This window comes from Pyxicephalus adspersus, chromosome 1, assembly GCF_032062135.1.
Source record: "Pyxicephalus adspersus chromosome 1, UCB_Pads_2.0, whole genome shotgun sequence".
NCBI lineage: Eukaryota > Metazoa > Chordata > Amphibia > Anura > Pyxicephalidae > Pyxicephalus > Pyxicephalus adspersus.
Window position 1 is genome coordinate 29,165,158 of NC_092858.1, and position 14,362 is coordinate 29,179,519.

General features: G+C 38.0%; 1 protein-coding gene across 1 annotated transcript in view; it reads left to right on the forward strand.

Moving 5' to 3' along the window:
• Positions 1-12,012, forward strand: part of MIPEP (mitochondrial intermediate peptidase) — a 53,050-nt gene extending 41,038 nt beyond the window's left edge. The window contains exon 19 of the mRNA XM_072404913.1: positions 9,406-12,012. Within this exon, the coding sequence (XP_072261014.1) occupies positions 9,406-9,503 (98 nt within the window). The 3' untranslated portion in view covers positions 9,504-12,012. The remainder of the gene's footprint in view (positions 1-9,405) is intronic.
• The last annotated feature ends 2,350 nt before the right edge of the window (positions 12,013-14,362 follow it).

Genomic DNA, 14,362 nt, shown 5'->3' on the forward strand with positions numbered 1-14,362 from the left:
ATTTTTAGTATATAGCCTAGCATTTATATTAATCTAAGGTACAGGTTCTCAACCACTGGCATTTAGTCAGATGCTATATCCAATGGCTTACATTATATTTAATAAACGCATTTGTGTCAAGGTCGATTAAATTTGGCGATCTTCACCCATCCCTCTTTTGGGTTCAGGATATTCAGCCATCTTGGCTGGCCAGGCTTGAATGACATGACTCCTGCACATGTGCACAGAAATTCATTCATTCTTGGCAGGCAGCTATGCCAGGATTGTGAACTGAGATGTGCATATGGATCTCAGCTTATGTTACAGAAATCATTGCAAACAAACAGGTAATGTTGCTTTATTGCAGAAAGGACCTAACATGTCCCTTCTGCATTAAAGAACCTATCCAGATTTTTTAATTTGTTAGGTAGTTCTGCTTTAAAGGATTAGACCGTGAAACCCACACTTGGCAGCTTACATCTCACAGTAGTGGTAGGTCCATTTTAAGAGTTTCTGGTGAACAAAGGGTCAGCATATTTTGCAACAACCACAAACAAAGAAAGAAAGTTGAAACTAAGTTTAAACCCTGGAAAAGTAAATATCATTTATTTCCCAATATACATGGTAATGGCTGATAATTTATTTAAACTGTTCATTTTTGCCATTAGCCTTCTATTTTCTAAACACGTTTCCCCCAGAAAAAAATGCACATAATTTGATTTGGGAAAGGCACAACTCTGCTTCATTAGTCAATCCATGTATTAGCCAGAAGATTGCTGTTCAGTAGAGACGAGAAGAATCTAATGCGAAGAAAATTTCTCTATTTTAATGTGAAATTTTTATTCTAGCTGAATGCTAAGATGTAGCAAAATAATGTCGCTTTTTTCCCTCCCTAGCAGAAAAAAAGATCTAATGTTCATTATGTCTAGAATATTCAGAAGAGTATATTACTTAGCACAGTCCTCCACTCTCCATCTCTGGAATGTGAATAAACCTGCACACGTCATCACATACAGTGCTGGAAAAGAAGTGGCTGCTGGTCCTTCAGTGTACAGGATAACGCCAGTGGAGGAGATAACATGAGGGATGGTCAAGTAATAGGCTTCAGGAGATCTGTCATCAGAAATGGAAAACCCTAGAAAATAATACTGTTTTATTACATCCATTAAAAAGCAAGCATTAAAGTCAAAGACTTAAAAGGAAGCCATATTTTAGATATTAAACCCTAGAATATGCATTTACCCCCTTCATGTAATAAAAATAAATGGTGAAACATTCAGGCTTATGAATCCACAACCTCACAACATGTTTCTTACAGTCCTTTACCCTAATTTTATGTTTAGAAGAACTTGTGCTTATATACGATTTATTCTTTTGAAAATATGTGTTGCAAAGTAAATACAAATGCCTGATGGTATGTGACACTCATAGTCTGGGACGATCTTTTTGTTGGTGTATCAACAATCTTCTAGAAATAATCCATCTGTGCTGACCTAATCTTAACTAACAGTTTAAAATATTTTGGTTTCCAACTGGTAAACACAACACATGCTGCACTACAATAAACTTAGTCTATAAGTAAAGGTTACCCTTCCTTGTAAAGAGATGTGTTTAAAAATTCTAAGTCTTAAGAGAATTTAAAGTTTATCTTACGCCTGTTAGTTTTAAATAAAAATTACAAAATGACAATGACTTCTCACCAATACATTGTGTCTATTAAATTGGCCACCGCCAAGTGACCATAAAATAAGTAGCAGCATGCTGATCAGGTCATTACTCTGTATGCTCTCTCGGCACTTATTAGGAAGCTCCAAGCTTTCAACTATCAGCGCTGTTTATGCACTAAAACCAGGATAACTCAAGAGTGCTGCATCATCCTCCCAGTCTACTATAAAGCTAGTTTAAAGACAATTTATGTACACGCTGCTTTTAAAAATGCTTTTTTAACAGTTGAAAATTGAAATAAATTTAAATATTTTTAAGGAACTCTAATTGAAGTTTGGGTTTAATTAGCAATACTAAGCAAAAAGGAAACTGCAATTGTGCTAGTCAATCCAAGTTTTTGTATATGTGTGTGTATATATATATAAATTTATATTATCATACCGTGAATAAGTGGGCATGCAGTGTTTAATCTGGGGTGTTCAAGAGGTCACAGATTAAGCAGGGGAGTTTTCTAGAAGTCCCATTCACATGGTTCAGGGCAATGTAAGATTTTCCTAAGGGCTTTGTGATTGAGCATATGCAGAATTGTGGAAGATATGAGTTGCCTACCTCGAGTGTAGCATAAGCTTAGCCACTACTTGATTTGTGCTTGCAAATAGCTTGTAGGTTAAAGGTAAACCCTAAAGTGCACTGTCACTCAGTAACATGTACATTAGACAATACAGTGAACAAGAATATATTCTAAAGATGCAATGTGTCAAGCAAAATCTAAGAGGGATGAGAACTGCTAAATTTAATCCCTGTAAATGTTTCAAGAGCTCTGTTGAAACACATGAGATTGAATGTGTCAAGTGCAAAACAAAGATCACCAAGCATTAAGGGCTGTGTTCCCTGAGGCACATTCAGGGCATGAACCAAAGATGTCTGCTTAAAGAGGACAGACGTGTGTTAAACATCCATGGAGGGGCTGATACTGAGAGGAAGTTAAAGTGTCAGGATAAACACCATCTGAAAACTTACGTCATATCAGATTGGGTGTACTTTGGTCTCACTTTCATATCGTATCCCACCCCAATAACGACACATTACATTGATTTTGCAAATTCCTTCATGGTAGCTAATGGCAATTCATTCTAATCAAAGGAAATAGAATGGGAGGATTTAGTGTTGCATGATTTTGTATTGTAGGTAAGGGCTGGTATTATGTCTGGAACCTGCTGAAGCAGGATAATATAGGAGATATGAGATATCATATCTCCTATAATATCCCACTACAGGCCAAAAGCTTCATGGGACAATATTTTACTTAAAAATAGTGAAATCAACAATATAGATACCCTAGGAAAAATTAGTAATTTTCTTAAAATTAATAAAAAAAAATTAGTAAAGTCATGTCTAGTTTAGGTTAGATGGGGGTAGCATAGGTATGCATCTCTGCATGGCCCCTTTATCAAGATCATGGCCATGGTGCAACTGGAATAGATCTTACACCCCTTTTCTTGGAAATTGATAGCACAGCTTACATAGACCAAAGTAAATAAAGTTCACATTGTATCGGGGTGTCAGATTATGATATCCATTAAATATCTTATGGTTACCACAACTGCCAATCTGTGAGCAAGAGTACCACCTAAATCACTAATGATAGTGATTGAAAGCATTATGATGCTACTTAAAGTAACAATAATGGTTACAATGGTTATGTATTATTGTTTGAGCACATTTTCCTCTTCACTTCCCTAGTTCAATAATTTGTTATTTTCCTCCTCTGTGAACCAGTTGAAGGAAAATGATCCCATTCGATATTTTATTTAATCAGCTGTCTTTGAGAGAAACACAATGGAAATAATGGGACAAATGAAGAGCTTAGCATTGTAGTGACATGGCGTGATTTCTGTTTAGAACGTGGGTGGGACATGTCTAAATATTTACCCTTTTGTTTTAAATATTTAGCCTTATTTTGAAATGGGAACATGGCTCCTTTCCAGTTACCCGGTGGTGGAGATTACTGCAATTGACCTAAGCCTATCATCTGGTTGTTGCTTAACTGTTCAGTGTAAACAAATGTAAATGTATTACACTATAGTGATTGATTATTCCTGTTAGATTCCATTTCTTTCTATATGTTCAATTGTATGAGATACTTGGTGTGTTCTACAGCTGTGTTCATTGTAAGGATAAAAAAGCATCTCACAGAAATTCATAATCAAAGCAGAACTTTAGTATTTGTAGATTCCATATGTGACGGTTTTTGTTTCAAGGCAGCTGCTAGGTGGATGATGAGTACTGATTTTCTGCAGCTAAATGATATAATGTCCTATGGCTGCCATTCTTATTCCAGTAAGAAGAAAGAATGCGGGGCACTGAATTTCTTATAGCAGTAAGTAATAATAGTCAGGTGTACTTAAGCAATGTAGAGGTAATGTAGCTCTTAGGTAGCTCTCCCAGGAGCTACGCTTCAAAATCAACTCTTGGTTGATTAGCAACTAGGGTGTGCAGGGAGCGAACACCAAATACCATATAAAGTCCAGCTTTAGTCCTATTCAGAAGTTATCATATAAAAGTTACTTTTGTCTGGGGTTCAAATTTATTTACAAGATTTTATATAAATTTAAATCTGGACTTCAAGCATGGGGTTGACACAGTTCAACCTACCTCTGGTATTTCTGCTGGTGTGTGCTTTCTGGCCATGATATTTAGGTGGCTGGTAGGAGGTGTTGCAGAAAAATCTGCTAAAAACATTAGTAGATTAGTAAGGTAACCTTATCAATTTATGTTCCACCAAGTTGGCCTTACTCAGCAGCTGTGTAGCATAATAAACATTAGATCTTAGAACAATGTGTACATATGCCAACATAGAACATGCTGTCAGAAGGGTGCAGACTGATGGCCTGATCAGTCTGCGGCTGATTTTTTTCAATGCTCGGATAAACTGGTAGCAGGGAGGTGACCTAGCTATAGGACTTGGAGGTTTACACCAGTCAATTTTAAGTTTGAGCATACTTTAGGGAAAGCCTTCTCAGCAACTGGAGAAGTGATCTTCTATTACAGGCAGTTGTTTTGCAGCCTTTTTATTTTATAACAAGAGTTGTTGTAAAGGTAACCATATTTGGAGCCTATACTTGGAGAACCTTCCACCTTATGTTCTGAATGATCTCAGAAGCTTGTCAGATGCCATTCATACAAACCCAAAACTTATCAATATGGACAGTATGATGGTATAGCTGGACCTTGCATTTAACGGCATTGTTCCACTGAAAGTCCAGTTCTCTGCATTGTCTGTGAATTTGTCCTGTGGTGCATATTCACTGTAGAAAATGGCACAACTAAACAATTGATACATTTTTATCACCCTGTCATTCAGGATGTTTCAAATGTCTCCAGCACATTAATCACCATCACCTTATTGCAAAAATTCAGGAAAGGAGTACTTGTTGTTACTGACATAATTTACATGAAATTGCTTTGTTTAAGTAGCCAGAAACATCAAAGTGGGTAAGGTGAGTCTGACAGTGTCCCGGGGCTGGGGAGAGGCCTCTCTGCAGCGACTCCTGACTTCCATACTATGCTGAGAATATTCAAACAACTGTGTAGTCACCGGCTAATTACCATGACCTGAGTGATAGGCAATAACACAGTAATAATTATGCAGTAAATTTTACTGAAGCGTATTTAAGCGAAAACAGGAAATTTGAAATATAAGCTTTAAATTTTTTATATAAAGTATACAAAAGATATGGTGCAGCTTATAAGCGTAAATTTTTAGTTTATATTATGATGTGAAAAAAGCTACATTTGGAAAGTTCCAGTTTATGCAGTAGATTTTTCTGTATCGATCGCAATAGTCACCTGTAAGCCATATGTGGCTTTTCAAGCATCCTTTGATGTCCCCTGTATGTTGGTGTCTGAGCAGGTGATGAGCAGGGATGTTACTGGTCTCTCTGAACACCTGCTCCATGTACATGTCTCATAAGCGAGACCATCTTTTTTTATCAGTGGCTAACATAACAGAGGTGTTTAAAACAACAAATTTTGCAAAATACAACTAAAAAACATTTTTAAAATATTCTTCTCAACCTACTTCAGTGATTTGTAGTTCTCATCTCTCTGCAGCAGTAGCACCTTATAAACTATTCCCTAAATTCATGTTGCACACACAATTTGATTCTATATTCTTATCACTGTCATTTGTGAACACAAAGTAAAGCACCCTAAGGAAATGCAGTGACTATTTCCTGATTCATCTAGGTTAGGCAACGGTCTCATGTTAGTGGGACCAAAAAAAAACTTTTATCCAACTTAGAGTGTTAGACAGTTTGTCTTCACTGTGTTAGCACAGCGTCCTTTCTCATTGCCTGTCATAGCCCTGTTTTAGAAGAAGTGTGTCTAGTTAAGGTTTGTGCTGGCCAGCACCACCACTCCTCTCTTGTAGCCGCTGGGTAGGGAGCAATATTACTATAGTAATAGAAATGGTCCCCAAACTTCCAAATGCAGCCCTTTGCTTGCATTTTAACTTTCTTCCCACTAATGCCAACAGTTGGGCACAATTTAATCCACTGAAACCAACCAAGGAGCATCATTACTCCCAGCACTGACAACCTATGTTTTTTACACATAAGCAGATTTGCCAGCAGTTTTGTATTTAGTGTATCATATTTTTGCCTTTTGATCGTTAGGGATGCAATAGGGTGACAATGCTGAGGATTCTCCAACAGATGGGAGCTTCCTTTTGGATTTGCTTTATCTTTTGCACACACAGCACAACACAAAACGGTTTCCTACAATTGGTCTTCTGTTAAATTGTTTTATTATTTGGCATCTGATTGGGAAGGAAGTAGAAATTGGCCACTCTGGTCAAAGCTTTAGGGACAGTGAACTGTACCTTTGTTAAAAATGTCAAGGACCCCTTGTATGTAGTGTAATTTGAGGGGCTGCTTGGGCTCATGATGTTACATATGAGAGGCAATTATTGGTAAATAACATGCATAAAATACAGTAAATGCATTTATAGTTATATGTGAAAATTGGTGTTAAAATAATTAGTCTGAAACAGGTCTTTATGGTATTCTGTTTCTGCATTGTCTGCATGGAACATTCACCTTCTCTAATTTGCTTTTCCATGTCTTGAACCAGAAATGCTAACATTGCAGGTTTATGGCACACAATGACACATTCAGAAGATTTGCTGCTCTGAGGGAAGTTCAATTGTACCATTTGCGCGACTGAACTCTAAACTCTGTGGAGAGACATGAGGCAGCCATATATAGATGGATTTCTCACAAAGACAAGAGTGGAGAGTCTTCTGCCTGTTATCTTTGAAGTTACACATTACCTTCATTACAGCATAGCATTTACTTCATTACAGCATAGAAAACAATTGTCCATGGCAGTCACATACATGACTGTCCATTTCCCATTTTTTCCATCAGCGCAAAAAAAAGGGATGTTATTGATGAAGAAAAATTTTCCTTAACATTTTGTAACAAATACAATCAATAAGGTTTGGGCATATTTCCCAAACCTTAACCTCCATAGTTCATAGTTTTTATTAGAATATGTAAGATTTAAATTGTCAAATTGTTATTGCTGTCCATGACCCCTTTGGGGGGACTTTGTTGGTTTGCTCACCAACAAAAAAATAAAAGGAACAGATGTCACAGGAAGATACAGACAGTATGTCATGTTCTGCCTTCCTGAGTCCTTGTTTCTTAAACCGTGATTAATGGAAAGTTTCCACATTTAAGACATAGATAGTATCAGAAAGCTCACACGTTTTACTCCTGTAAAAGAAGTTCCAAAAAGTTTTGGTAGAGTTTGGCGGATTGCACTGCTGGTTTCAATGGGGGGGGGGGGGGCTCAGAGTCCAAGAACAGGAAGATCTTGTTGGTAATGGCTTCCATCTCCATTTATTATATCTGTGCAAAAGAGCAGCTGTCAAATGTTTACTGTATATTATTCACACATAACTCATCAGGATAATCTTGCCTTGGTATGGTTAATATACTTACTATTTGCCATACCAATCACCACCTGAACTGTATGTTTTGTCTCATAGGGGAATAGGTTGTAAATAAATGAGTGAAATTTGACAACATAACCGCAACTTTTATTATTCTTGAAAAGTCTTAAGTACACCGTACACATTCTAATGGCATTCCTTGCAGAATTGATACCACTCTATTCCATCCTGGTAGTTAGATTTTTATACTAAAGAATCATCATGCTGACACTTGCAGAAGACATTCATTTTACGATCCGAGAAACAATTCATAGAACAGCTCCCGATTGCCCTGCGGCTTCTATACCTGCTGCTGATTTACCTGTCTGAGCTGTATACTCCTGCCATAAAGAGAGCTCACAAAAGCCAAATGGCTCCAGCAGTGTTTATTCAAGGATGTAAGGCAAGGTTTGTGTTCCTAATAAGCGCTGCCTATAATTATTCAGAGGCAAGCCGAATTGTTGAAGGCATTTTTATTTTGCATGATGTACACAAGGTGTGTCAGTCCACAGCCGGGTCATGTTTGTTTTGGAAAGGGAGCGTTTGAGTAAAGAACCACTTCAAAGAAGTAGAGGAGTCTGTGGAGTACAGCAGGTTCTGGCTCCGGGTACAGAGCTGGCTAATGCCAGACTTCATTATGTGTGTGCACTCTACTTATAGACATGGCAGATTTTTTACACTGCATTTTTTTATGGATGCCTTTTAACATTTAGCAATTCAACTACTAAAATGTATAAACATGGTCATTTGGTTCCGCTAAGCATGTATTGTTATTTCATAACATGACCTATGCCACCCCATGTACATATTGCCTGGGGGAGTCATGAGGGGTCTGAAAGTAATTGTAAACATAGAGTAATTTCCCATAAAAAGATGACAGCCTGCCAGATTTTACATCACGACAATTCTTACCTGCATTTCCGTAATTACTAAAGCTACTTACACACATTAGATTTTTGTCATTGGAAAGGATATTTCACAATCATTTCCAACAAAAAAGAATGAAAGATGCATGAAAGAGCTCTGTACATACAGCACCATTTTGTTGAATGGAGAGGGGGGAGAACGAGCGAGCGGCACCCCGTTGCACTCTCTTCCCTTTACTTGTATTTCAATCCTTTGTGGATCCGGATCCATTAACAGTGTCGGATGAGCTCTGTACAAACCTCATATTCTGATCAGATACTAGCCCTGAGGTGATAATCGGACAAAAATAATCTGACCAGTGTACCAGTATATCCTTGGACAGGTGGTCTTAGTAACTGCCTGTAACATTCCAAATAACAGACCCTTGTATGGTTAAATGAAAGCCAGAATTTTGAAATACCTGGAAATATGTGAAAACTGTTCCCTATAAACCCCTGACTTGCCGGAGGGAATTAAGAAATTGTGGGTTAGAGGGACATAGAGGAAAATTATTGTTGCTTGTCAGTGTTTAAACCAGAATTTTTTTTAAGATGGGTGGGAAGAAATTGTGCACAGGGCAGCTCCTGTATTGTGACCCAACTCCTCAGTAACCACCCAAAAAATTATTCTAATTATAAAGGAGGGGAAGCTGGTCAAGACTATGAATAATATACTCTTCAGTGTTAATCACAAAGATTGGTGCCACAAAGAGGAGCAACACCAAGCCTTGGTGAAAACAGGAAATTTGAAATATAAAATTTAATTTTTTTTGATAAAATATATGGTGCAGCCGATAATATGTTCTATCCAGCTTGGAGTTTTTATACAATACTAATTGTACTTATGTTTATCCACAGGCATGCTGCAGAAGTGCCCCTCTGTGGATGACTTTGTTGATGCTCTTGTTTCAGACCTGGATCCTGACTTTGAAACATTTATCATGGACTCAGAATAAAAGCTATGCATCACTCTGCTCCTTTTTATACATTGTAATTTTACCATAATCCTGCTGGTAATTCTCCCTGGTACCAAATATGAATCAGTGCTGACCTTCAAATTCTAGATTTCATAAGACTACAGCCCTAATGTGAATACAGTTAATCACTTACAAAAAAAATGTGCCTTCACTTCCCATAGGATCTTGTATTTTACTTTTGTCTTTTATGTAAATTTGAAGTTACTTTTTTGTGGTAAAATATGACAGTTGTGTTTCATTTTTGTCTATGTTTTTTTACTGCACTGCAATTCATGGTTTATATTAGTGTTATTCATCCTTTTTGACATGGGGGAACCCTTTGAAATAACTTTTATGTCTTTGAGGAATCCCTGCCATAATGACTATATCCACAGCTCACAGTACATTAGTGTGGTGATCAACAGGAAGAATGCCTCTTACATTGCTGGGCATTGAAAAGAATGCCACCCTAAATGACAGCCAGAAAGATCATTGGAATCTGTTAAACTGACCAGAGAGCTACAAATCGCTCATTGTTTAAGGAACCCCTAGCAACCTCTAGAGCAGGGGACGGCAAACTCTGGCCTTTAGGCAAGATACGGTTGTTCATTACGGCCTAACACCCCCTGGCCAATCCTGGATCTGCCAGGGGACGTTAGAAACTGCCAGAGCTCCAGTGCCGCCTCCTTGCTGTTGCTTCCCGATTTACTGCGGTCGGCGTTGATATTCGGCCGCTGCGCTAAAGCTCCCTGAAGGTGAATCCCTCTTCTCCGCAATGCATACGGAGGAGAGGGATTTCACTTCAGGGGTCGTTCCCTGGTGGTGGGTGGAGCCTTTAGGGCGGGACTCATTAGGGCGCCCACCCCATAAATGACCTAGTGGCCATAAAAGTTTGCCAGCCCCTGCTCTAGAGTAACCCTGGTTTAGATCATACATGGTACTATTAAAGTACACTTATACACACTACAATATGTATGTTGTGTTCTGCACCAATATTAACAGTGAGCCTGTCAATTACTATTATTCACCAACATTGCCAAATTACTGGAACAGATTATCTAAGCAAATGAAACATGAAGAATAGTCAGCTAGGTAATAGCAAACCTATTAACTATAATTTGAAATAGTGGGGGTAAGTGTGTTATGGGGAAAAAATCACTGCTAATCCTAGCCATACACTATTCGATGAGTGCATGACCAGTGTATACAACCAGAATCTCCATTAATAATTGTTTACTACTGTGCACCCGTGGACAATTAAAGCTACCATTCAGCCAGGAGCACTTCCCAAAGTTTATGCTAACAACTGTGAAGAGTTGTAGTATTGTAAATGCTAAGTAGCATTCTCATTGAATAGTGTTTTTTGGGAAAAGCTGTTGGCTGAATGTACAATACATTATAGTGTACAGCCATCTGAAAGGCCATGTCAGACCAGCATTGCAAGTTATCTTGTCCTATGTAGTTGTGCACAAGATGCCACTCTCTTCCCTGCAAACTTTGCAAACGTGAGATTCTTCAGCATTCAGGGTCAGTGAATTAGTAACTTCATAGGGTAAAGAAATTTATCACCATGGGAATTTTGCATTGCACTGAGTTGTCTGGCAATATTGGATTGCACTGTTTGACCCACAAAAACGTCATTTTGACTATTCACACAATTCCCAGCCATATTAACTAGGTTTTTTTCCGAAAAAAATGGGTAGATTAGATAAAGGCAAATTATCACTACCCTGATGTATGTACGCTTTTTGTTAGGCCAATCAACCATTTTTGCAAACAAAAGTTGGTTACAATAGATATAAAACTATGTTTTCTGTGGGCATTGTAAAATCTTTACATATCTGAGGCAATTTCAGTCTTTTATCTTTGTCTATGACCACCTTCAGACCACGACAGACATCCTGGCACATAGCTGGTGCTGTGGAAGCATTTGTTTTTTTGTTAATTTTAATTACAATGGAGGTTCCTATACAGGTCCTGGAGATACATTAAAAGGTTGGGACTTAATCATATTTTGTTTTTGTTATTTAAAAACAAAAACTATATTCTGGGGGCACAGAAATGACATATGCTGAATTTAAGCTGCTCCATATCAAGCTGTACTTGGTAGATACATTTACAAGGCTTCTTAAGATTTGGAAGAATGAGATTTTAATTGATGCATTGGATTCTCCAAAGACGAACCTAGACAAGGAGCTTTTCTGAAGCTCAATCTTTCTCCAGCAGTCCCCATGCAGGGGTAGGAACTTTACCTGCTGGCCTTCTGGAGTGAGGGGTCCAGCTGTTAGAGTTTTCTATTTTCACTTGAGTTGATTATTTATGTTTTATCAGCTATGTGCAAAAAACACATACCGGTATGTCAATTAAACAGTAGCTGCTTTTTATGTGGGACCACTCAACTACCAGGGAATGTCTCACATGTATTTTATTAATTTAAATGGTTTGTTATTTTAACTTTTAATTTGTTGTGTTTCCTAAAAAAAAGAATAAAATAAAAACTTGAACCAAACTGTTGCATAGCTAGAATTATTGTGGAAATACATTTTTTTTTTACTTAAATGTGGTTGTATGTCTGGCTCTGCAAAATGTCACCAGTCCTGTCTACAGTACATAGACCAGGCGTATGAAACTCTGGCCCGGGGGCCAAATTTGGCCCCCAAAGGAATCCTAAATATGACTTGCAGCTGGCCCAGTGCTGCATTAAAAAAGCGCTACTACAATTCCCGGCATCACTCGTGTCTATAGACCAGCGGGCTTTGGGCCAATGTGTGGCCCCGCATATAGATACAAGTAATGCCGGGAATTTTAGTAGCAGAGCTATTTCAACGAAGAGGGAGTTTCAGCGACGGGCCACTCATAAGATTTAGCTCCGCATTGGCTGCGTCTGGCATTTCCAGCTCTCCCCCTCAGCTGTACTTTTCCTTGCTACGCCAAGTCATGGACTTGAACAGTTGGATTTTCATAGAAGAATATTGGTATTATTGTTAGCCTGTGCTAAAAGGTTACCATTGAAATTTAACTCACAAGACTACAAATAGAGAAAGAGGCATAAGATTTTTTCCTAAATAAAATGGAAAAAAACATTTTTATGCCTCTTTCTCTATTATAAATTTGTTCCAGATTGAATGTGAAGCAAAACCTTTTTGTTTCCATATGAAAAGTGTTTATATCTAATGTGAAGGAATCATTTTCTCAATTTTTTCAATAAATTTCAAGGTTGGCCCGCACCTTTGTCTAAGTTTTTAATTTTGGCCCTCTGTGTATTTGAGTTTGACCCATCTGACATAGACTAATGTTCCTTACACAATTCCCATGTAGAGGGAGTTTACATTCCACCTTTGACAGCAGCTGGCAAAGACTGCTATGGCTGTCACAACCTAGGTCTTACTTTATGGAACCAAATTTAGCCAACACATGCCACTTTTAGCATGTCAAATGTAAGATACAATTACAGTGTTAACATGCATTTAAAAAGTGATATACTGTGTGTGTATGTGTATTTGATAGCCTGTAATAAAATCCTAACCAAATTTATTTATTTTGCAGAACATCTCAAGTATTTCTTGGTATCCCAAAACAAACTATTTTACGTATTGCAGCTTTCTAATTCTTAGATATGTTAGTTGTAATAGTTTTCTTTTTTAAGGATTTTTTTCTTCTTTTTACCCTGTAATCCTGCCAGTAACACATTTTGGTCTTAGGGTGACAACACTTTCTCACTGCACTTAATCCAAGGAGGAGCGACATTGTTACCTAAGGCTCCTCTCCTGATTTGGGCTACAAACACCTTTCCCTTTGCTTATCCCCATTACATAGGAAGGAAAGGTTGTAGAGTTTACAAAATATAGCTGATAACATTGTTTACTTTAGTACACATGGAGATACAAGTACTCATTTAGAATAATTTCAGTCAGGATCAACAGGTTCTGTGTTTCGGTATATGCTGGCTAATGGCAACACCATATCCACAGACTAATGCTGCAATATATATGACATTTTTGTCATTCTTTAACTATGACCTGGAAAGTGTTTTTCCTGCTCTCCTATATAAAATCTTGCTGTTAATGAACTTAGTAGGATTTTTAGGTGCAAAAACATGCCCTGACCATTGAGAATTTTTGTGGGGCTGTTCAAATTACCACTCAATCTACATCTAATGAAAATGTCTTAATTGAGCACATTGGAGGAACAGCTAAACACAAAGATGAAATGCATGTATGGGAGCTGTTTTATGCCAAAGGATTTGTGTTTCGTCCACCCAGTTCTGCAATTTAAATCTAGCTCTACCACACAACCACGTAACACTTGCAGTTCTTATTCTTGAATCTGGACAAGTAAAGAATTTCGGCAAAATATAAGCTGTTCACTGCCACTGTGCTGTTTCCTCCCATCGGCATGCTTTTTGTTTATTCATGCACCGGACTTTTGTACCTGTCTACAGGTACTGTGGTCAACTTTTCCGAAGCAAATTGATGTTCATGTAAGGCAGTTTTAGAATGATCCAATCTTTTGTTCTTGTGCATAAATCTTTAACCTGTTGGAGAATCCATGATCTGCCACTAAGAGATCTTTCGCCTCCATATCTTAAAGCGGAACTAAAAAAAAAATGGCACCTAAATTACAGGTGGAAAGCTGTCGCTCCCTCTGTGATCCTAGTTCAATCGATCCTGTGCTGTCCTCTCTTGTTTCTGGACATTGTGGGCCACCATCTTCTGGTGACGTCACCCATTCTTGTGCTGTGCATGTGCGAAATCGGGTCATGCGCCTTCCTGTAAAACAAAAAGTGCCAATCTCACTGAGCAGGTGTGAGATTGACAGTTTTTTTTGTTGTACGCTTCAGGAAAACCACTTCTGCACGT